We start from the raw sequence: 25,804 nt of genomic DNA, 5'->3' as shown, positions 1-25,804 counted from the left end.
AGACAAAAAGGACAGGACTGCTGCTGAGTGGTCCAAAGTTATGTTCTCTGATGAAAGTAAATTTGGCATTTCCTTTGGAGGAAGAGAGGAGAGGCACAGAATCCACGTTGCTTTAAGTCCAGTGTAAAGTTTCCACAGTTTCCAACCTGGGCTCTCATAACACCTGAGCAGTGCCACAGACTGATCGACTCCATGCCACGCCCCATTGCTGCAGAAATTCAGGCAAAAGAAGCCCCAACTAAGTATTGAGTGCTGTACATGCTCATACTTTTCATGTTCATACTTTTCAGTTGGCCAACATTTCTAAAAATCATTTTTTTGTATTGGTCTTAAGTAATATTCTAATTTTCGGAGATATTTACTGAATTTGGGATTTTCATAAGTTGTCAGGTATAATCATCACAATTAAAAGAAATAAACATTTGAAATATATCAGTCTGTGTGCAATGAATGAATATAATATACAAGTTTCACTTTTTGAGTGGAATTACTGAAATAAATCACATTTTTGATGATATTCAAATTTTATGACCAGCACCTGTAGTTGGCAGACCATTCCACAATAGTGGATCTCTATGAGGGAAAGCCCTGCCTCCGGCTGTTTGTTTAGAAATTCTAGGTACAATTAGAAGGCCTGCATCTTGCGATCGTAGGTTACCTGTAGGTATGTATGGCTGGATCATTTCAGCGAGGTAAGTAGGAGCAAGTCCATGTATTGATTTATAGGTTAACAATAAAATCTTAAAATCAGCCCTAACCCTAACAGGCAGCCAGTGTAAAGAGGCTAGTACTGGAGTAATGTATTTAAAAAAATTCTAGTTAGGATTCTTGCAGCCGCGTTCAGCACTAATTTAAGTTTATTTATTGATTCATCAGGGTAACCGGAAAGAAGATCATTGCAGTAATTTAATCTGTAAGTAACAAAAACATAGATTAGTTTTTTTGCATCAGTTTTTGATCAAAAGTTTCGGATTTTTGCAATGTTCCGAAGATGGAAATAAACCGTTTTTTGGGGTACGACCATGCAGCCGTCAAGGTTCACAGTGAGATCTGCCAAAAAAAGTTTTTGTTTCTTGGGTCCTAAAACCAGCATTTCTGTTTAAAAGCAAAAAAAAAAGTTTTCTGTCATCCACTTCCTTTTATTTGAAACGCATGCTTCCAAAGTACCTAATTTTGGGGCTTCTCCATGCTTCATCGAAATATATAACTGTGTATCATCAGGTTAACAGTGAAAATTGGCATTGTGATTCCAGATGACATCAGCCAGAGGCAGATACTGTAGCTCTGCAAATGCAGCTATTGTGTGTGAACCCTGTTGTGGAAATTCTGAAACCTAAAGCATTCTTAATGATTAAAGGACTGAGTCACCTTGTTTAGATAAACAGATGAGTGTGGGAGAGGGGATCTGGTATATGTCTTAGGGGGCATTCTTGATTGGTCACAGTAGAGTATAGGGTTAATCATCTACCCATCTGTAGGTTGTCTTTAAGTTCCCCTTAAGGGTTGAGAAAGTTACCCAGATGGGGGAGGACAACATGTCCCTTGTGTCAAGCCCAGGACAGGTGATAGAACAAAGGGCATGTGTTTGATTGACATGGGACAGATGAGCAGCATCTTACCACACCCCTTTTTCTATGTAATAAATACGGATTGTGCATGTTTTGAGTCAGAGACTCCTCGGATGATTATGTTTGTAATCGTTTGACGCGTCTCTCTTATTTGCAAATAGTAATAAAATGATTGTGCTAAGAGAATGGCACAATCATTGTTTCTTACTCCTTTAAGAGTGTCGATCGATGGAATTACCATCACAACCCTACCAACATAAAACAAATTTACTCAATTAACCTGACGTTAGCTAACACTGTATAAATTGCATTGCAAGCATCTCTCATTGACTCGAACAGCTGCCAACACTGGTTGATGTTATTGTAGCATGCTAGCAAACGTCAGCTAAACTCTAGCTAACACAAAGTGTGACCTGTAATTCAGCACAGCGAAAATGAAGGCCGGTGATGGTTAGAAATCTGTTTTATTGTATTGAGTGGTAGAAGTGAAGAAATGTCTAACATATCCTTTGGTTGAACTGCTTACTGAAAGTCAGCCACCAATGACAGACTGTCCTTCTCTTTTGTGGTTTTGCTAACTCAGCTCAAATATTCTTTTTAACTGAACTGAACACTCATTTTACATTATGGAATAAGTGGGTAAAAACATGCAGGAAGCACCTTTCTGTTATTCCTTACATGTTTACTAAGTTTTGCTATGTTTTAATTGATACTGAGGAAGGAATTCTACTTCAAGTTCTGTTCTACAAAAACAAGTTGAGAAGTTTTACATAGTCTAAATTGTAAAGAGAGGTACAGACCCCCTGGAGGGCACTACTCACTCACACAATCATCAGTGTGTGGGGGTGAGGGGGGGGGGCTGCTTGAAATGGGTTTTTTACTTGTTTGAACTCTTTAGAAGAGAAACAGACTTACTGGGGACATAATCAAAATTGGGTATTCTAATTTGGCTACATTGAATACTTGGAAGTTCATTATTCTGGTTTTTACTTGAAGGAACCGGAAATGTCCATTCCATGTTTATTTACATATTCAATGGACATGTACACCTGTGTATTGAATTTCTGTCCTAGTAGACAATCATTGGAATGTTAACTTTTAACAGATGTCTCTTTAAGGTGTGAATTATGAGACAAAAGGTTTGCTTGCTATTGCCTAGCTGTTTTTCTTTTTCAACAATGTGTCCCTAATTGATGAGGGGTCCATTCTTCAAGACTAGGGTCCGTTATCCTTAGGTCAGTAAACCATTCCCCCCCGCTCCAGGGTGAGCTCTGGCATAAAGGGAAATTATTTAGGACAGGATAACAATGTCTTATGTGTCAGTGCTTAGAAGAAACTGACGCTATGTAATATGTGGTGGAGCAATTAAAGGTTAAATAACAGTTATGTCATTTGAGCTTTAAGATGGTGTGAAATGTCTTGATTTGCAATAAGGTATTTGATCATTCATGTGAAGCAAATGAGAATTTGATTGTAGTTCAGAGACAACATGATCAGATGTAATTATATATCAACTGAGATCTGCTTAGATGATGAACTGAGAATTGTTCATGAACTACTCTTTGAGAATGATACTTTAACATACACAAACTATCTTAACTGATGATGAGTAATTGGAACAGTAATGGGATATTGAAAATTGTGTTCTTCTATTCTTTTTGTAGTTTTGTTATCTGTTGGTTGTTAAACCAACTATAGAAAAGAGTGGAATTGTTATTTTGCTACACTAGCAGAACAGAAGCACCAGAAATTTTAATGTTTTAACTATACTGTTAATGTTTAAAACTGTTCTAATCTGTTTAGATAAAGGAAGCAGAAAGACATTGAAAATATAGGATTGAGTGTTTGGTAGGACTGGGTTCTAATGCATTCACAAGATGAAACAAACTAAGATTGCATATCCGACAACAACTGGCAGCAACACCCCCATCCATTCGATAATTTTGCATTGATTAAGTGGGACAGTTCCTGTCCTTTGTGTTCATTGTGTATGCCAAGGTAAAGTAATGCTAATTACTATTTGGAGGAGTGTTTTAGGTTTGTCAGATTTTAGAATAAATAGCCATGTTTCTTGTCAGAGTGGTTGAGAGCAAACTAAAATGTCAGTAATAAACAAATACGCCAGCTAAGTTATGATGTCATATTCATATTTTTTTACATATGTACCGGGGAGGGTGGGGGCCACCTCTCCCATTCTCTGTCGTGGGACAGCAAAGTCTGGCACACTTCAGATATATGTAATATTAAACATGTCAAATGTCTGGGCACTTGTGTCTCAAAGTTTGTGGTCATATGTTGAGGGCCGTAGGCGCAAGTCAAATCTGTAATAACATTTTGTTTTCACTACAAAGGTTTCATAAGAGAACGGATGACTGGAGCTGCTTGTAAAAAATGTGTCCAAAATTATATTTGAGCTGAGTTAGCAAAACCCCAAGACCCCAAGCCGGACACTGGTAGATAACAGGAAATTGAAAAAATAGGGCCGTTAGATGTGTAGGGAAGTGTGACAGAGTATTTCGACATGTTTACCACTTATCTGGGGACAGCTAGGGAAATGAGTGAAAGGGAACATAAACTTAGTGAGGAATAAATATAAAAATAGTTGCATAGCAACAATGGACAGGGTCCTCCAATATATGGTGAGTCTAGGAAAATGGCCTGGTGGTATACACTAACAGAACGAGACTGTGTCAGATATACTTTGAGGGCAAGATGTTTTTGTGAAGCGTTGTATTATTGACAACGTAGATGTCATTGTTCAACATATTCTTCCGGATCACACTATATGGGGAGATGTATGAGGCAAAGGACAATGAGCATAGAGGGAAGCAGATATTTATTAAACAATGAAATACTAAAACAACAAGACGTAGAACACCATAGAAACTGTACAAAAAAAGAGTTAACATTTGTATGAAACAATGAAACAGAATAAAAACAACAGGAACCAGAACACAGTAGAAAATATATGAAAGACTAAAAATCTATAGATTAAACAAAATAAAAATAAAACCTCCAGTGACTACATTATAGTAAGCCTGAAATAAAACTTTACGATTATAGTGCAACTATTTCTGGTGGATTTTCGCAGTACGCGTCCTGCATGCGTTTTGTGTCTGGATAGACAAACACATTTGCTGGCTACAACATTCAGTATTTACGTTAAAGTGAGCCTTAACTAAAACTGTATACGGTTATATTGCGACTGTTTCTGGCATGGAAAAGTTCATCTTCAGTCTCGCTAGAAATTGCTCAATTCTTATGATTATTCCTAAGAAATTAGTAGATACCAGTAAGCCAATTACTGGCTAATAAGCTGTTCAAACGGCCAGTGGACGCTATTTGGGATGGAGGTAAACTTAATAAGAAACGTTAGTTAGTTTAACACAATGCTCAATAGTGTTTAGCGACTGGTGGAATGCGTAATGCCATGGCGTTATGGTTAAAGACAGTGCCTCTAATGTGGAAGCCTCAAGTTTGTATCTGTTATGAACAACAACATTTATTTATTTTATTTCCATGATTCTCTCGTCGTTTCCGGTGACAAAGGGCAGCCCTGCCGGAGTCCAACATGCACTGGGAACAAGTCTGACTTACTGCCGGCAATGCGGACCAAGCTCCTGCTTCGGTTGTATAGGGACCTGACAGCCCTTAGCAAAGGACCCAGGACCCCATATTCCCCAAGCACCCTCCACAAGATGCCGCGAGGGACACAGTCGAATGCCTTCTCCAAATCCACAAAACACATGTGGATTGGTTGGGCAAACTCCCATGAACCCTCCAACACCCCGTAGAGGTTCTGTTTGTAATTTTTATGGACAGAATTTCTAGGCGCAGCCAGGGGCCGGAGGGTGTCAGGTTTGGGGACCACACGATTTCGTCTCTGCTCTTTGCAGATGATGTTGTCGTGTTGGCCCCTTCTAACCAGGACCTTCAGCATGCACTGGGACGGTTTGCAGCCGAGTGTGAAGCGGTGGGGATGAAAATCAGTACCTCCAAATCCGAGGCCATGGTCCTCAGTCGGAAAAGGGTGGCTTGCCCACTTCAGGTTGGTGGAGAGTGCCTGCCTCAAGTGGAGGAGTTTAAGTATCTAGGGGTCTTGTTCACGAGTGAGGGAAGGATGGAACGGGAGATTGACAGACGGATCGGTGCAGCTTCTGCAGTAATGCAGTCGATGTATCGGTCTGTCGTGGTGAAGAAAGAGCTGAGCCGCAAGGCGAAGCTCTCGATTTACCAGTCAATCTACGTTCCTACTCTCACCTATGGTCATGAGCTTTGGGTCATGACCGAAAGGACAAGATCCCGGATACAGGCGGCCGAAATGAGTTTTCTCCGCAGGGTGGCTGGGCGATCCCTTAGAGATAGGGTGAGAAGCTCGGTCACCCAGGAGGAGCTCAGAGTAGAGCCGTTGCTCCTCCACATCGAGAGGGGTCAGCTGAGGTGGCTTGGGCATCTTTTTCGGATGCCTCCGGAACGCCTTCCTGGGAAGGTGTTCCGGTCCCATCCCACCGGGAGGAGACCCCGGGGAAGACCTAGGACACGCTGGAGGGACTATGTCTCCCGGCTGGCCTGGGAACGCCTCGGTGTCCCCCCGGAAGAGCTAGAGGAAGTGTCTGGGGAGAGGGAAGTCTGGGCATCCCTGCTTAGACTGCTGCCCCCGCGACCCGGCCCCGGATAAGCGGTAGAAGATGGATGGATGGATGGATCTCGTCGTTTCACTTGATGAAAAAGTTGTCGTCACCTTTCTTGAAAGTTATTGTATCAATATCATTCACGGATGTAAGAAAAAGTACATTGTTATGCCATGAAAGACAAAAATACGTTCTTATTTCAAAACATTCTTTTAGACTATAAGATGCAGCCTCAGAAACTTTTGGTGATCCTCAAAGGTATATTGAATACTACACAGTAAAACTGGTATTGCTAGGTTATGGTATTGATGCAATGTACGGTGTGGGCTTAGGGGGCCTTTTTTGCTGGCTTTTCCAGGTGACTATACCTTTGTTGAAGCCTGGTTTCTCAATTGCAAAACCACATTGGAAAAATGCAGCGAGGAATATCGTAGGCAAGGTTGTCAGCAACATCATGGCTCGTCAAACAAAACAGCAGGATGGATCTGGGTTGATGGTTATGACTCCAGGTGTTAGAAAGAGACCACCTGGTAGGAGGAGCCTACCAAAGAGTAGAAAATGCAAGATTGTGACAAAAACAAGAGCAACACAAGAAAAACACACTGCTCGGAGAACACTCAAAAGAAACAACGCAAGACTGTTTAACCTTCCAGGTCTCAATCCATGGATCCGCAGATGCAGAACTCTGTGCTTATTTGCATAAATATTAATGAAAACGTAATCGCTTTAATCATCTGGTTTCAATCAAGCGTGCCGCACAAGCCCTGAAAAGTGAAGCCAAAACGTCTCGATCGCCCCCTGGTGAGTGGTCCCAGTATAGGTCATAAACCCCGCCCTCCCCATGTTATTCAATGGGACGCGAGACCAACTAAACAATTAAATTACCCTTCAAATATATTTTTTCCGAAGCTGGTTTCTGTCATTTACAGTAGTTTGTATCACGCTAATGTAAATTCAAGAGTTTGTTTTTAAAATAAGTTTGTTTTTAGTTAGTTATTTAATGCTCTAAAAACGGTGGTGTGACGTCGTGATTCACAGCTGTGATTGACAGCTATCTGAGCCGAGGAGCCACTGAATCTTCGGAGGACTGAGGAGATTGGAACTTTACATTTAATCTCTAAATTTCTATAATTGATATAATTTCACACGGACATAATGGGTTGTTCTGCAGTACATTGTGCTAACCGATCTGGCATTTCCAATCGATCTTTGAATTTTTTTCGGTAAGTTAAATTTATAAGCTATTTAATTAGTAAATAAATGTAATGGGCTAGCTAACGTTAGCTAAAAGACAACAAGCCTCGTTAATAGCCATGTTAATAGCTAGCAGGTGATCGTTAGCTAGAAGTTACCAATTATTTTTGTATTAGGCCTATTCTAAATTAAGGTTAAACATTATGTAAGTTAGGCTATAACATATCGTCTTGGACTTGCGATTGATTATGGTATGCTGCGAGGGAGAGTGAGGGCGGGGCACAGGGGTGGGGCCGTTGATTTCGCGGCTTTACGGCTTTACTTCCTTCTCGCTACTGCGGATAACTACTGCGCAGAACTGGTCCCAAGATCGCTATCTGCGCAGACGCAAGTCCAAGATGTCAGCGCCGTATCAGGACACTGGTGGCTTCATTTTTCACCAATGGAAAAGAGCGAAAGGGCGTCGTCCATTATATATACAGTCTATGGTTTCAATGCATATTGTATGTAGCCACCTTCGTTAAGCGTTCCGTGTATTGTTTGGGTTGCTATGGGGACCAAAGCATGCAGGAGGAAAACTTGTCACCAGGCAACGACATTGACCATGCATATTAGATAGGCTAATGTGTAAAGACTATAGGCATTACAAGGGTGTACATCGCTATATATGATGTATTGAACCATAATACATCGTTTGTATTATAAGTATATAACCATCCAAAGGAAGACTGGAAAACTGGACACATTCATGTTCAAATCTCCACCTCTTCCAGATATGGCACATGTAGGGAATTCCAAAGGAAATAAAGGCACCACCTATTCAAGACACCCCATAAAAATTAAAACAATCCTGAGTAAAAAAAAAAAAAAAGAAACTGCCATCTTGGCTTTTGGAAGTACAATATGACAGAATAAGTTCAGTGACCCCATATGGGCATTTTGACAGATTTTCAGAGTTTTTGAGAAAACAGTGGATGTGGACGAGAGTAAAAATTTTCATGTTCATTTTATAAATTCAAAACAATTCAACTTGTAGTTATTCTGAACCCCTGGGGGTAAAACTGGCAACCTTTTATATTTTACTTACCCCTTTCAATATAAAACCAAAATATGTGCACTTGCATTTTTTTATTCTTTCAGATTATTTCACATTATTACTCATGTAAGTATCTCAAAAATGTTGCTGAGGGTCCCAAAATATAAAGCACTTCCTTCTATAAAGGATGACCATTTGAGAAGCCAAAATGTCATGGTAGTGATTTGAAAATCCTAGTTCTTTCAGGGTGATGGTTATCAGTGGTTTCAACAGATAATACCTTCCCTAATAACTATGAATAACTTCAAATAGAGAAAATAAAAACTGTCTGTGTCTGGGTGAAAATCGCCAGCATATGAAGGGCAATACCTGTCTCTCTGCTCATTTGAGGTTACAGGGAATGCGCACAACATAAAGCATTCGCGAAATACAACAGTTCTGGTCAGTCATTTTGTCGTTTTAGTTTCTCAAACACTGGTTATGCTGAACTACTTTCAAATGAACACCAGATGGTGCCAAAGAATAGGAAGCTGTGACAGAACTTTTAAATGTCTGGCTTTTGCCTTATATCATAAACAAAAAAGTCGAAAAGGAAGGTTTTTACCACTGCAAATTGAATGCTTCTGTTCCTAACTCAAAACTTTCTTTTTCAACTTTTTTGGAAAGGAAAGAAAAAGGTACCGTGTTTCTCTTAATGTATTCTGGAGCTGTATGTTGAACAAAGTCAATGTTTTATTGTCAAATGATTTGTGGCATACGCCTGCTACTACTGTATTTCATCAGAGCACAGATCAAAGAAAACACAAGTACAGTGGTGCAATTGTAATAAAAAGAAACACAACCCAATCACTCCCTTTATTGAACATGCATACTGTACACATTCTCTGTTGAGCACACACAAAATCACTTTCTTCTCGCTCACTCACTCATTCAAACACCCATTCAATGCTGGCCATTCAACAGTATAGAGATTTTTCACCTAAAGCATCTTGGGTAGCCTCACATGTTTCAAAAATATTTATCAAATGAACCAAATAACACAGCATCATTCTGCAAGATGAAATTCTGGTAACATGGCACCCGACATCTACTTAGTAAGAATAAGGAATATTATATAAAGCAAAAATATAGCAAAATATAAAGCAATAATATAGTTCTCCCATTTTAAACTTTAGGAGGACATGAGGTCCTGGTCCACACCTGCGGAGTACCTGGTTTGGGGGGCCCATTGCTGTCCCTTTCGTTGTCCATCTGGTCATACTTCTGACCTAGTCTAATTTTAAATAGACTCTGGATTTAGCCCAGAGAAATGTATTAATTATTCCAATTGGACTTAATATCTCACCTGGCACAGCCGGAAGAGGACTGGTCACCCCTCTGAGCCTGGGTCCTTTCAAGGTTTCTTCCTAAAATTCGGCCTTCTTAGGGAGTTTTTCCTTAAGAAGGAGAAAAACATCCAGTATGCAGCAGTCCTGTGGGCGAAAATGCCTTGTTGATGCTAGAGGTCAGAGGAGAATGAGCCGACTGATTCAAGCTGATAGAAGAGCAAATTTGACTGAAATAACCACTCGTTACAACCGAGGTATGCAGCAAAGCATTTGTGAAGCCACAACACGCACAACCTTGAGGCGGATGGGCTACAACAGCAGAAGACCCCACGGGTTACCACTCATCTCCACTACAAATAGGAAAAAGAGGCTACAATTTGCACGAGCTCACCAAAATTGGACAGTTAAAGACTGGAAGAATGTTGCCTGGTCTGATTAGTCTCGATTTCTGTTTCAGACATTCAGGTGGCAGAGTCAGAATTTGGCGTAAACAGAATGAGAACATGGATCCATCATGCCACTGTGCAGGCTGGTGGTGGTGTGGTAATGGTGTGGGGGATGTTTTCTTGGCACATTTTAGGCCCCTTGGTGCCAATTGGGCATCATTTAAATGCCACGGCCTACCTGAGCATTGTTTATGACCATGTCCATCCCTTTATGACCGCCATGTACCCATCCTCTGATGGTTACTTCCAGCAGGATAATGCACCATGTCACAAAGCTCGAATCATTTCAAATTGGTTTCTTGAACATGACAATGAGTTCACTGTACTGAAATGGCCCCCACAGTCACCAGATCTCAACCCAATAGAGCATCTTTGGGATGTGGTGGAACGGGAGCTTCATGCCCTGGATGTGCATCCCACAAATCTCCATCAACTGCAAGATGCTATCCTATCAAAATGGGCCAACATTTCTAAAGAATGCTTTCAGCACCTTGTTGAATCAATGCCACGTAGAATTAAGGCAGTTCTGAAGGCGAAAGGGAGTCAAACACAGTATTAGTATGGTGTTCCTAATAATCCTTTAGGTAAGTGTATATTCAAGTTACAGTTAAATAATGAATATGGGCTTAAAGGCCAGTCTCTTAGCATACATTTGAGGGTATTTACATCAGAATTGGAGGAAGGGTTTAGGGCTTACAGCTCTTTAATATGTACCCCCTCTTTTTCAAGGGACCGAAAGTAATTGGACATTTGACTCAAAAGCTGTTTCATGGACAGGTCTGGGCTATTCCTTCATTATTTCTTCATTAAGCAGGTCAAAGTTCTGGAGTTGATTCCAGGTGTGGCATTCGCATTTGGAAGCTGTTGCTGTGAACCCACAACATGCAGTCAAAGGGAGCTCTCAATGCAAGTGAAACAGGCCATCCTTAGACTGCAAAAAAAAAATATCCCCTTAGGCCTTCAGAATTTTTAGGGAATCCACTTTGCTGTTGAAGTAAAACTAGCTAGCACGTAACATATACATTTAAGGTTTATTTAAACTTTCTTTTGTGACTTTTAGATTTCTTCTTTGGTGCTTCAGATTTGTACTTTGCCCTGTTGTTTTAACGCACAATGGCTGAAGGAGGAGAAGAAATGGATTTGGTGGCGTATTTACTGGTGAAGCCTTTTTCATGAAGGACCTTTAAAGAAAAGCTGGAAATTGTGAGAGAGGGTAGATCAACCCCACAGCTTGCAGTCAGAGAAAGGATTTGTGTGGCACTTTCAACCAAGCATCGAAGGAACATTGTTGCTGTGAGTTAGTTTTTGTTTCAATGTCTATTTATGATGCAGCATTCTGTCATACTGCATAATGGTGGTACATCCTTAATAGTCTCCATGTATTCATGTTGCTCTTTGACCTCTCTACTTTCCTAATAAAATAGCCTAAGTAACTCCTTCACTGGGTCCCGTCATAACAGTGTGAAATGAGGCCCGTCATAACAGCGTGCACTGGGGCCCGTCACAACAGCGTGCATTGGGGCCCGTCATAACAGCGTGCACTGGGGCCCGTCATAACAGCGTGCACTGGGGCCCGTCATAACAGTGCACTGGGGCCCGTCATAACAGTGCACTGGGGCCCGTCATAACAGCGTGCATTGGGGCCCGTCACAACAGCGTGCACTGGGGCCCGTCACAACAGCGTGCACTGGGGCCCGTCACAACAGCGTGCACTGGGGCCCGTCATAACAGCGTGCACTGGGGCCCGTCATAACAGTGCACTGGGGCCCGTCATAACAACGTGCACTGGGGCCCGTCATAACAGCGTGCACTGGGGCCCGTCATAACAGCGTGCACTGGGGCCCGTCATAACAGCATGCACTGGGGCCCGTCATAACAGCGTGCACTGGGGCCCGTCATAACAGCATGCACTGGGGCCCGTCATAACAGCGTGCACTGGGGCCCGTCATAACTACTTTACGTCAGTGACTGGTATTATAAGTTGGAGATAAAGAAAAGCAAGCCTTTTAGTATACATGTTTGAAGCATAGAGAGTACAAACACCTTCTAACAGAATAATGAATAAAGAAGGGTAATAAATTTTCCACAAATTCAACACAGATTAAACATGTTTCTTTATGGATGATTATGCAATTTCTATACACTTAACATCCAAAAAAAAAGAACAGAAATTTAGACCATGTTCATAACAAAATGTACATTTTTATAATAACAACAAAATATTCCTAAAAGTCTTTAGAAAACATGAATATATATATATATGGTGATAATAAAACACACTTAAATGTTTCAATGCCATGTAATCAGAAAGGTAAATGCAGTTTTAGTCTCATAAAATCTCACAGTTGCTCCAGGATTATTTTACTTGGGTGAAAAACCTCTCTTTAAAATTAAAGACTATGAGTTTGGAAGAATATAAATAATATAAATACATTTTTGTTAGGGCAAATCAAGTCTTAAATGTTTTATTGTAATTGAAAAACATAATTCATCGTATTCAAACCTTGAAAACACTGTTTGCATTTGTCTTAGGTTAGTTCTGACACAACAGGGTGATCAAATAAAGAACCTACATATATGTGTAAGGTTTGTAAATGTTCTCTATTGAAATATCTGTACAGATTTGATCTTTAGATATCTAACAAGTCATGTTTCTCTAAAGTTTTGTAAAAATGTCATCTTCCATTTCATCTTTTTTATCATTGCTTTGAGGTTCTCCCTCAGTGCCCTCAATCAGGATTGTTATCAATGAAGAAACTGTGCTGTTTGGGTCCATCAGTTTAACAAGTGGCACATTCAAACCCCTCTCCTGAAAGATGAGGTTCTGCAGCGTCATGGCTAGCATTGAGTCAAGTCCTAATGCAGAGAGAGAGGAATCGTTATTCAACTCATTCTTGTCAACACCGATGGTTTCACTGAGTAGAGATCTTGCATATTCACTTGGAGAAGTAGAAGAGGCATTCTGTCCCGACCGGGACTCTTTCAGTTTGGCTTTTTGCATCGCCTCCACAACTAAGGAATTCATTCGCATGGTCATTGCTGAATTTTGACCCATCACATTGTTTCTCATGTTTTTGAAGTGAAACTTGCAAACAGCCTGTTGGGGTTTGTTCATCTTCAGGCATTGTTCCAGACATTCCCAAATTTCTGTGACATCCATAACCATCAGTCCCTTTGCTTCAAGGAACCTTTGAAAATGATCCTTGTTGAGCAGGAGACCAAGATTCAAAGCCCCCCAGTTGATGGACTGCCCAGCTAGTCCACTGTTCCGTCTATAATGACAGAACGTGTCCAGGAATGAATTGGCTGCTGCATAGTTTGTCTGTGAGACATTGCCAATGAAAGCTGAAACAGAAGAGTAGCACACAAAGTAATCTAACTTACAGTGCTTCGTTGCATTGTGCAGATTCAGAGCCCCGTTCACTTTGGGCTTCAGCACTTTCTCATAATGAGATCTGTCAAGGGTTTCCATTAGGCCATCATGCAGGACAACAGCACTGTGAAAAATCCCTTTGATTGGACAAGAGGGAAATTTCTGGCCAATATTACTAATTACTCCGAGTACCTGTTTAGCCACAGAGACATCACATGCCATACATGTGATATGGACATTGTATTTTGTCTCCAGATTGCTGATCTCCTGTTGTATGTCTGGTGCGGGGTTACTTCTGGATAGTATGATGATCTTCCCTCCCCCTTTATGCGAAATGAACTTCACAGTCTCAAACCCCAGCCCAGTAAGACCTCCTGTGACAATGTACACAGAGTCCTTTTGGAAAAGCCTGTTTGGTTTAGGCAGCAAAGGAATGCTGGACAGTGTGCCATGCGTATTGTCTTTGCCCAGTGCCACTATAGGCACAGTCTTTGAGCTGAAGTATGATTCAGATTCCTCAACAGGCAGAACGTCAATGCTTCCTGATGGAGCTTTCTGAAAGGTAAAGCTTTCCAGCATAAATGATTTCCTATCCAAATGCATGGACTTGAGCCAGTGATAAATGTGTGGCTTCTGGACAATGAGTGAACCCTTTTGTATTATGCTGGACATGTAAAGGGTTTGTATTTGAACAGTATTCTTCACAAATTGGGTTTGGAAAACACTTTGTACCAGCATACACTGGGTTTGGGATTTACAAACAATCACAATGTTTTTGACATTAGAAAGTTTTCCTGCTTTTGCCAACAGAGATTTATCAAATGATGGCAGGAGAAGAAGTGCATCCATTTTATCAGCATTTACAAACAGCTCTTTGGACTGTGACTCTACAATGACATTCCATCCTGATTGATTTGCTGTTTGGGTTAAGACACTTACTAGACCAGAATTTGGAAAAGAGGAGACAATGCCCAAAGTTCTCTGTTGTTTGATTCTCGGTAATGCTCTGTGTAAAATTTCCCATGCCAGCACAAAGTAGGAAACACATGGAGCCTTATTGAGGAATGGGAGCCTTTTTGATTTGTAGCAGGCTCCTTCAGGAATCATGACCGTAGATGATGCAGGAACAGGATAACATGAGACTACACGGTCTCCCACTTTCAGTTTGCTCACCTCTTTCCCTACAGCTGTGACAGTGCCACTAAAGTCAATGGCCAAAAGCTGGTGGTTCTGAGATGTGTGTTTGTTCCAGTACATTGTACGACCAAAGTTGAGATCGGAGACGCTAACAGAGTAGAAGTCTGAGGAATGAACACAAATCTTACTGAGTTGAATCTCCACTGATTTCCCAGGGATGTCTGTTTTCTCAACATCCCAGCTAATGGCAGAAAGCGAAGTCATTCTGTAGGGGTCAGTAGTTTGAAAGATACATGGCTCAGACAATGAAGAGAGAATATTTCCCTCAGAGCCCGCAATGGTTTCTATCGGAGTATGAACAATTTCAGAGTAAAAAATCAGACCACCTTTCACAACCAACTCTTGGTATTTATTGCAAGGATATGACCTAATAACCTGAGACAAAGCTCTGATGTCCTCCGTAGAGACAGAACTGATGTCAATCAGCTGGAAGGAAAGTTCTGGAATTTCTGCAGCACATGCTTTTATCATGCCTGAGAGGACAAATCCTGGGCTGATGCGGTCAACTGTGCCTTCTGCTGACCTGTAGGTTATTACTCGGACAGAGTTTGGAAATTTACTTGCCCTTAGTTCCAGGACAATTTGACGGATCATCTCGCAGCAGTTTACCATTATCTCCAGGACTGTCTCAGTTTTGAGTGTTGTGAGGTCTTTCTCACCAAACACAAATAATATTTCTTGAATGTGTTTGTTAAAATCGGAGATTTTAAGGTTTGCCAGAGGTGTGTGATTCCCATGGCTCAAGAGTTCCGTTGCACGTGCAAAGGAAAAGTATCTAGACCTTGAGCTCAAGTGTGGCTCCATGGCTTTGGAAACACTTACATGGTCAGAAAAGACCAAGGCTGTTGGTGCCTTAGAGGACTTATTGACCTCAGAAACCACCTTGAAGTCATTGTGGAAGAAGAATTCCTCAACAATCTGAAAACGGCTCCCAAGGAACTTGATCATCACATTCTTAAGCTCAACCAGAACTCTTCCCTTTTTGTCTGTAAAGCAACCACATACTTCATAGTGATCGACTCCTACATCCACAGCTCTCACGTAAATAATCATTTCCTGTTGCAGAGGTTCAAATACAGTCAGGCTGCCTATTTTGGCTGGAAACCCAGGCCTGTTAGAAAACCCTTGTGACACTGTAACAGGAGTAAGTTGCATCAGGAAGTCCAGAACTACAGGATGAATGCAGTAATCATGTAACTGAGACAGCAACTCCTCAGGGACAGTGACAGCTGAAAAAGCCTCCCTGAACTCTTCACCATAGTGCACATCGCCCTTGTTTTGGAAAACAGGGCCATACTGAAACCCACCATAACCCTTGTTGTAAAACTCCACAGAACTCACCATTGACTGGCATCGTTCGGAGATAGTACTTAGCGAAATGTTTTGCTCTTCAACTAGCAGTCCTGGATTATACACTATTGTCCCTGATGCATAGGTTGAGGAGTTAGAGTGTATCTTAACATGTGTTTCATTCTCTTCTGTTTCAAGTTGCACCTTCATCTCTGGTGCATTTTTGGTGAAGACAAATGGACTTAGAAAGCTGATGCTGATTTGCACTCTGTTGAGTGGCACCTTTGGTTTAACATTTAGCATGAAAGCTGACAAACCCAACTCAGTATAGAAGGCACCAGGGACAATGGCAACACCATTGTGTTTATGCTCATGCAAGTATGATACTGAGTCAGAAAACAGATCACAGCTGAAGCTATTGCCCTCATTTCCTGTCTGAGTTAGCACAGGATGAGTTTGTACTATGTTCATCCGTGATGCAGGAATGATAACATCTTTCTTGGTTGAATCAAACTGATAAATAGGAAATGACGTTGGCAATGTCTCTCGTCCACTGTAGAACGTTTCCCAGTTTATCTGAACCCCCAACTCAAACAGCTTGGACACAGTGTTCAACATTGTCTCATGGTCTTTATCTTGCTGAACTGAGGTCAGCACTTGTGTCTCATTTCCCAGAGTCTCCTGGATGTTCCTTTGTAGGGCCCTTCTAGGGCTTATCTCCACAAACACCGCATTCGTCTTTCCCTTGGTTGCTGATCTCACTGCCTGATCAAATAAAACTGGCTCTCGAATGTTCTTGGCCCAATATTTGCCTGTGCAGAAGTCAGTCTGCTCTGCCTCTTTACCTGTCACTGTTGAGAATAATTCTGATTCAACATCATTGACCTGTAAAGAGCCAATACTGTCTTCAATTTGAGAGAGGATGGGATCCATCATATGGCTGTGGTATGCAGCAGGGACATCAAGGACACGGAGGAACAGATTCTTACTCATAACTGAGCTAGTCAACTTTTGATGGAGATTATCTATAGCATCTGCATCACCTGAGAGGGTACAGGAATGCGGACTGTTGAAGGCTGCAAGGCAAACCTTATTTGAATAAGAAGGAAGGAGGCTTAAGACCTCTGCCACTGCCATGTTACTGACCACAAGCATTTTCCCTCCTGTGACCTTACTCTGCAGAGTACTGCGGAGGTAGATCACCTTCACTGCATCCTCAAGTGACAAGAGACCTGAACAGTGGGCAGCAGCCACCTCTCCAACAGAGTGACCCAGAATGGCATCAGGTTTGATTCCCCAGTGCTTGAAAAGACTGGCAATGCCAACCTGGATGGCAAACAGAAGGGGCTGGACAACATCTGGTTTAGAAAAGTCCTTACTCTCAGACTCACTCTCAAGTCTGTCTAAGATACTCATGTTATTGAACCTTTGGAGAAGCACCTCAACCTCCCTGACCTTCTCTCTGAACACAGGCTCATGTTTCAGGAGCTGCTTGCACATGCCATGGTAAGTTACCCCATTCCCACAAAAGACAAATACTAATCTTGGATCTGAATATGAGGGGTTGGGAGTTTTACTCAGGGCAGACTTGAGTTGATCCTTTAGATCCACCAGAGAGGAAGTTCTGAAAGCCTTCTTGTATTTGTGTTTTAAGTGAGTTCTCTTACAAGCGGATGTGTATGCAAGAGTTTCTAGATCTACTTTGTCGTCTTTGTCTATCTCTTGAATTGAGTGCTCCATCGTCATAATAATTGACTTTTCAGAACTTGCAGAGAGTACAAAATACTTGTGTAAATTCCTACCATTTCTTTCAGAAACATGTGAGTGCTTGTGTTGTTTGACAATAACATGAGCATTTGTTCCTCCAAAACCAAAGTTATTTATCCCTGCAACCCTTTCAACAGAATTGACCCACTTTTCTGCTTTTGTGGGAACCTTAATATTTAAGGCTTTAGCATCAATACTGGCACTGTCCTCAGAATAGAAGAGTGAAGGGACAATGGTTTCATGCTTCATCATTAGGAGTACCTTGATGAGCCCTGCCACTCCAGCTGCAGATTCTGTGTGACCGATGTTGCCTTTCACAGAGCCGATGCAGAGTGTCTCTAAACCTGGAGGTCTGGCTTTGGCAATTACTTTGGAGATGCTGCCAGCTTCTATGGGGTCCCCCACTGGAGTTCCAGTCCCATGAGCCTCTATGTACTGGACAGCTGACAGGTCTGACTCTGAATAGATTCTGCGAAGAAGATCCTCTTGCTGGACCATGGACGGCTTGGTGATTGGACTGACTGTGTGGCCATCTTGGTTTACTGCAGTTTTTGTGATGATGCCCCAAATATTGTCATTTTCTTTGAGAGCCTGTGTAATTAAGAATTACTGTTAAATATCGCACATAGTCTTGAAGAAAACTTGTAAGCCTTTCAAAGAACTGCCTCCTCCCCACTTTCAGGCAATACTCATATTGATTTTCCAAGTAAACAGGAAGTGGGTTATGGTTCAATGGCTGTGGATAAGATTGTTGCTAAATGACTGATTTCTTAAAATTTAAATGTAAAATATTTACTTTTTTCAGTGGCTTCAGCAGAAGAACCCCACAACCCTCTCCTCTGCCATATCCATCTGCTCTGCTGGAGAAAGGCTTGCTGGTGCCTTCAGGCGAAATCATCTTTGCCATGCTGAGAGCCACAAAGACAGTTGGCTGTATGATACAGCTCACACCCCCACAGAGAGCCATCTCGCAATCACCTGATGAATAAAGGAATGTAAAATATACTGTATATTATATCATCCAATATATACATTATATATACATATTTAATGTATTTGTATCTAATTACAATTCATATAAAGTTACGACCAGAAATAATTGGACACTGACACAAGTTTTGTTATTTTGTTTGTTTGCCAAAATGTATTAAAATTACAGTTAAATAATGAATATGGGCTTAAAGTGCAGCCTCTCAGCTTTTATTTGAGGGTATATGTATATATATTTTATATGTAGCCCCCTTTTTTTCAAGGGACCAAAAATAATTGACCATTGACTTAAGAGCTGTTCCATTGACATGTGTGGGCTATTCCTTCATTATTTCTTCATCAATAAAGCCGGTAAAAGGTCTGAAGTTGATTCCAGGTGTGGCATTCGCTTTTAGAAGTTGTTGCTGTGAACCTACAACAAGCTGTCAAAGGAGCTCTCAATGCAAGTGAAACAGGTTTTTTCCTTAGGCTGCAAAATAAAAAGCAATCCATCAGAACAATACCCAGAACATTAAGAGTGGCCAAATCAACAGATTGGTACATTCTGAGAAAAAAAGGAACGCACTAGAGAGCTCTGTAACCCAAAAAGGCATTGACGTCCATGGAAGACAACAGTGATTGTCAGATCCTTCCCATGATAAAGAAAAATCCCTTCACAACACCCAGCCAAGTGAAAAACACTCCAGGAGGTAGGCTTATCATTCTCCAAGTCTACCATAAAGTGAAGACTTCATCAGAGCAAATACAGAGGGTTCCCCACAAGCTGCAAACCATTCATAAGCCACAAGAATAGAAAGCCTAGATTAGACTTTGGCAAAAAAAACATCTAAAAAAGCCAGCCCAGTTCTGGAACAGCATTCTTTGGACAGATAAAATATGGAGACGGCTTGGAATACCACATCCGATGCATACCACATCATCTGTAAAACATAGTGGAGGCAGTGTGATGGTATGGGCATGCATGGCTTCCAATGGCACTGTGTCACTAGTGTTTATTGATGATGTGTCAAAACACAGAAGCAGCCAGATTCAGAGGAGCAGTTAGAGGTTGCTTCACTTTAAAGATGGACAATGATCTGAAACATACCACAAACCCAACCCAGGAGTTTTTTTAGAACAAAGAAGTGGAATATTCTGCATTGGCCGAGTCAATCACCTGATCTCAACCAGATCAAGCATGAATTTCACTTGCTGAAGACAAAACTTAAGTCAGAAAGACCCACGAACAAACAACTGAAGACAGCTGCAGTAAAGGCCTGGCAAAGCATCACAATGGAGGTAACCCAGCGTTTGGTGATGTCCATGCGTTCCAGATTTCAAGCAGCCATTGCCCGCAAAGGATTCTTGAATTTTATTTATGATTGGGTTAATTAATTTGTCCAATTACATTGAGTTCTGATCCTCATTACACTTTACACTGATCTTCACCCACACTGAACGTCTAGAATAGAAATGCATAAAATGCATCTTGCATTCTAACACTTTTCTGCAACTTAGTTCGTCAACTCGATTGTCCACTCACGTAATGTCCCTCTGTTGAAGACGTAGGAGACGCGGTTGGCTGCTATACTCATAGCTAGTCCCGTGCCCGTCCAGTGGTTGATTATATTTGGGCAGACACCTCCAGCCGCTTGCTCATAATCTCTGTTCATTAACCCTTAAAAAAAAATTATAATAATTAGCTAGTTGAAAATAATAATGTCATAATTCATTCGTTTTAGAAAATGAAGCATTGGTAGCCTTCATCATTTACAGAATATTAAAAAATCTGGCTTTGGTAGTGGCTTCTTCCTTTCTTCAGAATGTCTGTGGATGCAACTTCTTTCAATCTTTACAAAAAAAATCTTTTGATACATTTTATAGCAACCTTTTGAATTGCAAAACCATAAAGATAAACTAGGCAAGCCTAGTTCGGCCGGGCCGCGAGTAGAAGAGATTGAACTATGCAATAGCATAGACTCAGCGGGTGGTGAACTCGCAGGTGGTGAATATTCTGTATACAACTCTAAGAACATTGTGCTGGGAAACATACTATCTATACGGTTTAAACATTTGTCAATCAACTTAATATATAGTTAGTCTTAGTTAACGTATTTCTTCATAAAATTCTATTGAGTGGATTAGTTGGGGGACATTTATTTTGTTGCCCTCACTCTAAACTGCTCTTCCTGGGTGAGAGTGCAGCTTGCTTCAAGACAGAGTCTAATACCTGTGATTTATGTTGAATCTAAGTGATTAATGATGTTAGACACATCGGTTGCAGTTTGTCCATCGCAACATAACCATAAACTGTTTTACTTTTGGCTTAATATATGTAGCCTCTGAAGCTTGTAGTTTACTGAAGTTTTAGTTTATCCTCAACTAATCCTAATTTGTTATGTTCTATACCTGGTCTACTGTGTGGCAGACTGTGTCACTAACCACTATGCTATTTAACAATGTTTAGTCAATTAGTCAATCCGTCTCAGACATTTGCTCTTGTTGACACGGTCCAGCAAAAAAATGTATTGCTCCAATGGTACTGATTGGTCTATAGGTGGTGCTGTAATAAGCCTGTCATTTGTTATGTGTGTGCCAGCTGCCCTGTTCGATGCGCAGGCCTGGAAACGTGTACGCTTGTCTCTCTAGTAATGATGACAAATTTGCCCCACAAACATGCCTAGAGGAAATAGAGAGCCCCCCCACCATGTACACTGCCAGGGCTGTATAGTTTAATCAAGAGCTTTGCATTTCTCTTTGTCGATGTCACTAAAGAAATAACATGATACACAAATATCCACACACAGTAGTGATTAAGGTACGATAATGCTTCCTCCCCCTGACAAATCTTTTCAGGAGGCTCAAAAGACAGCAAGTTGAACAAAAGGGTACCTGAACTACTGAACACTGACACTCATTTTCAGTCCACAAACACATTGACTCAGTACTCCCTGCATTTAACCTGGATGTACTATTTAGTGTTTTATGATTAAATTAATGTCATTTTGTTATAAAATATTATTACATTTGATATTGTTTTACATCAGTACATGTTGTAAAAGCAGATAACTGTATGTCAGATGATATTGTTCAACTTACCCAAATAGACCCCTGTTCTGGTTCCGCTGGCCTTTTCCATTGGAATCCCAGCATTTTCCAGAGCTCTATATGTACACTGAAGAAGGTATTTCTGCTGTGGGTCCATTTGTTCCACCTCAGACTCAGTGATGCCAAAGAGCTTGTGATCAAACTCATTGAACCTGTGAAAATTATAAGGAATGTTATTTTGACTAATAACTTGTGACTGGCTGTTAAAGGTCAAGAGGCAGTTTTTATCTCAATGTTAATTTATTTCTAGGAGAAAATAGTACTCTATTTATTTGAATTAAGTAACAGTTATTTACATACTTACCCATCAATGAGCGCTGCCTTAGCCGTGCATGATTTTCCCACTTTGTTATCAGGGTCGTACCACTGGGAACAGTCAAACCTCTCATTTGGGATCGGTACTGCACAGTTCTTCCCCTCCAGCAGAACCTTCCAGAAATTCTCAAGGCCTTCTCCTGTTTAGACACACAGTAAATGTTGCATTACTAAAGTTAGCAAGTTATTGTAAAGTAGTTGGCCACTTAACAAAGTTGTTTTACAGTATAATCCATATAATGAACTATAATGCCCTTCATGACATGTATTTTTTCTCTATACTCTCGAAATGATTTTAAATCAAACAATTATTAAGTTGAAGTGTACATATTGGTTTTACCATTTAGAAATAACAACAGTTTTAATGCTTACAGGGCCTTTGGAAAGTATTCAAACCCCAATATTTATTTACATTAGAGCCTGATGTACATGATTTTGTACCAATTCAGGAAATAAACCAGTTAAATGAATTATAATTATCATACAGATAATGAAACAATCTAGGCTAACCTCTGCTTATTGAGTGATTTACAGTATATAATCAAGTCTTTAAAATACATAACTGCCTCTGAATTGGATCAGAATTTTAGGTACTTTACATATAGGGCCCAGCCAATCATCTTGACCCCTGTGGTCAAGATGATTGGCTGTCAGTCCAGAAAACATTAAGAGACCATTGCACCTTTTTCTTTCCTTTCCAAAATAATTGAAAAGGAAAGTTTTGAGTGAGGAACAGAAGCATTCTATTTGCAGTGGTCTCTTCATTTTAACCTTTTGTTACTCACTCAAAACCTTCCTTTTTCGACTTTTTTGGAAAGAAAAGAAAAAGGTGCAGTTGTCTCTTAATTTTTTCCGGAGCTGTGTGTTGAGGGTTCATTAATAACACAATATCCATTGTTACACACTGCATTTCCTGTAGTAAGTTAACATATTGAAACACATTTTACAGTTTTTCAGAAATGTATTTTCTGTAAAAAAAGCAAAATGTTACCTCCTGGAAAATTGCAGCCAATACCGATGACAGCAATGTCATCCTCAGCATCTCCCATCTTTACATCTGTCAGAAACTGCAACGGGAGATCTCGCATTAGTTCATTATCAAACTGGCATCAGGAACATTTTGATTGTGAAACAGAGATTTTGGATATTCAAGCATTTTAAAGTAATTGGAAAAAAAACAGTAACGTCAAATTGTATTAAATGAATGCTATCAGTAAGAAGGACCTGAAGAAGCACCTGCCTCTTGAGAGATGAATTTACATTTGGCAACCACCTTCACCTCAGTCACCCTTTTATACCAGTCATCAAAAACAATTTACTTTGAAGAGAGTGAATGTACCATTTGAGGAACAAGGAAGTGAATTTCTGTGAAATAAAGTCATATGGGTTGTTAATTATTAATCTAAAAAATGTAAGTAAGATTGTCTGCTATGTTGGTTTATAGTTCATACACATGGATAAATCAGTATTCTGATATAGTTTAATATTGTCATTATACAGTTTTGCATTACATTAGATAATATATCCAAATGTCAATTACATGTTAATATTAAATGAGTAGTAAATGTTTCCAAATGTCTATTATATGTTAATATTGTATGAGTAAATAATGTATCCAAATGTCTATTACATGTTAATATTGAATGAGTGAATAATGTATCCAAATGTCTATTACATGTTAATATTGTATGAGTAAATAATGTATCCAAATGTCTATTACATGTTAATATTGTATGAGTGAATAATGTTTCCAAATGTCTATTACATGTTTATATTGTATGAGTGAATAATGTATCCAAATGTCTACTGCATTTTGTTGTACTGCATTTGTACTTGTTCTTCAATGATAATAAAGTTGAATCTAATCTTATTACATGTTAATATTATATGAGTAATAAATTGTAGTAATTAACAGCACATTTTCAATTGAAATACAAATTAATATATAACGCGCTGACACATGCAATGTTCTACTAAACATGTAATTACTATACATATATTCTCAAACATGTTTAACAATTTGATGGTGATCTGATGTTGTCTTGTTCTCTGAAGATATACTATGATCTGTAGTAAACTATTGGACTATTTTCATAACTGCACAGGTTGTTGTTATTGTTTTAGGATTCAAAGTCACTTCCTTACTGCCCCTAACTGAGTCATGTTCTGAAGAACAGTTTCAGGGACTGGCCCTGAAATTATGACTTACCTGTCAAAAGGGCAGTGTGTTATTATACTTTAGAGTTACTCATTGCGCGGCTCGCCTAGTTTCAATTGGCAGCTCTTGCGGCTGAGAATAATAACAATAATCAAGAAGTTCAGTGTGTGAAATTGTACAAAAACAGCAATACGTGGCACATTACTCAAAACAGTACTTTGCTCATCCTGAAGGTGGCAGCATAATCGATGTACACTACAAAATCCCCAGGAGAGACGAGTAAAAACTCTCCAACAACCAGCTAGGTACAACCAGCTAGGTATTATTAGTCAACCTACTCTCTTAAAATGGATCGATTTCTCATAAAACAAAAACGAAAATCTGGCGCAGACAAACATATTGACAAAACAAATCAACAAACAGAACAACTTGCTACAACAGGAAATGAAAATGATGAAGAAGATGGAGGAGAAGGACAACAAACAGAATAACTTGCTACAACTGGAATTGAAAATGATGAGGAAGAATGAACACTGAGATTGCCCACAAAATCTTTGGCATCTCACATAGATAGTCCTTCCTCCTGAAATGAGAAGAAGGGACAAGTGGGCTAAAGGCTGATCCAAGTGAGCATCTTAAGAAAAAAGAGAAAAGTACGAGCTATACAAGATGAACACGGAACATTTCCAGGGAAGTGGACAGAGGAGTTTTTATTTGTAGTACATGGTGCCAATCCACTTTGTTTAATATGCAATAAAACCTGCTCTGGTTTCAGACATAGCAATTTGGGACGCCATTTCCGAACAACACATGCGAAATTCAATGATGCATACCCGCATGGGAGTAATGCAATGATGCATACCCACATGGGAGTAATGCAATGATGCATACCCGCCTGGGACTAATGCAATGATGCATACCCGCCTGGGAGTAATGCAATGATGCATACACGCATGGGAGTAATGCAATGATGCATACACGCATGGGAGTAATGCAATGATGCATACATGCATGGGAGTAATGCAATGATGCATACCCACCTGGGACTAATGCAATGATGCATACCTGCCTGGGACTAATGCAATGAAGCATACCCGCCTGGGACTAATGCAATGTTGCATACCCGCCTGGGAGTAACCCTAGAAAAGAAAATCGAGCAGCTTACTTTTGTGCATGGTGAACAGCATGCCTGGGACTAATGGATTGATGCATACCCCCCTGGGACTAATGCAATGATGCATAACCGCCTGGGAGTAATGCAATGATGCATACCCACATGGGAGTAATGCAATGATGCATACACGCATGGGAGTAATGCAATGATGCATACCCGCCTGGGACTAATGCAATGATGTATACCCGCCTGGGAGTAACCTTAGGGGAAAAAATCGAGCAGCTTACTTTTGTGCATGGTGAACAGCAAA

At 40.4% G+C, this 25,804-nt stretch overlaps 1 protein-coding gene across 1 annotated transcript; it reads right to left on the bottom strand.

The window, feature by feature from the left end:
* Positions 1 to 13,363: 13,363 nt before the first annotated feature.
* On the bottom strand, positions 13,364 to 23,403 carry LOC105019636 (highly reducing polyketide synthase 40-like). The gene is made up of 7 exons (XM_034289482.1): positions 23,214 to 23,403; positions 22,212 to 22,362; positions 21,899 to 22,059; positions 20,343 to 20,477; positions 18,627 to 18,835; positions 18,092 to 18,421; positions 13,364 to 13,548 (listed from the first exon to the last, which is right to left on the bottom strand). The coding sequence occupies exons 1-7, from the start codon at positions 23,308 to 23,310 to the stop codon at positions 13,459 to 13,461; spliced, it is 1,173 nt and encodes a 390-aa protein (XP_034145373.1). The 5' UTR covers positions 23,311 to 23,403; the 3' UTR covers positions 13,364 to 13,458.
* Between the last annotated feature and the right edge of the window lie 2,401 nt (positions 23,404 to 25,804).

This window comes from Esox lucius, chromosome 21, assembly GCF_011004845.1.
Source record: "Esox lucius isolate fEsoLuc1 chromosome 21, fEsoLuc1.pri, whole genome shotgun sequence".
In the NCBI taxonomy this organism is placed as follows: Eukaryota; Metazoa; Chordata; class Actinopteri; order Esociformes; family Esocidae; genus Esox; species Esox lucius.
Note: the sequence above shows the minus strand (reverse complement) of the source record. Positions and strands in the feature narration are given on the sequence as shown.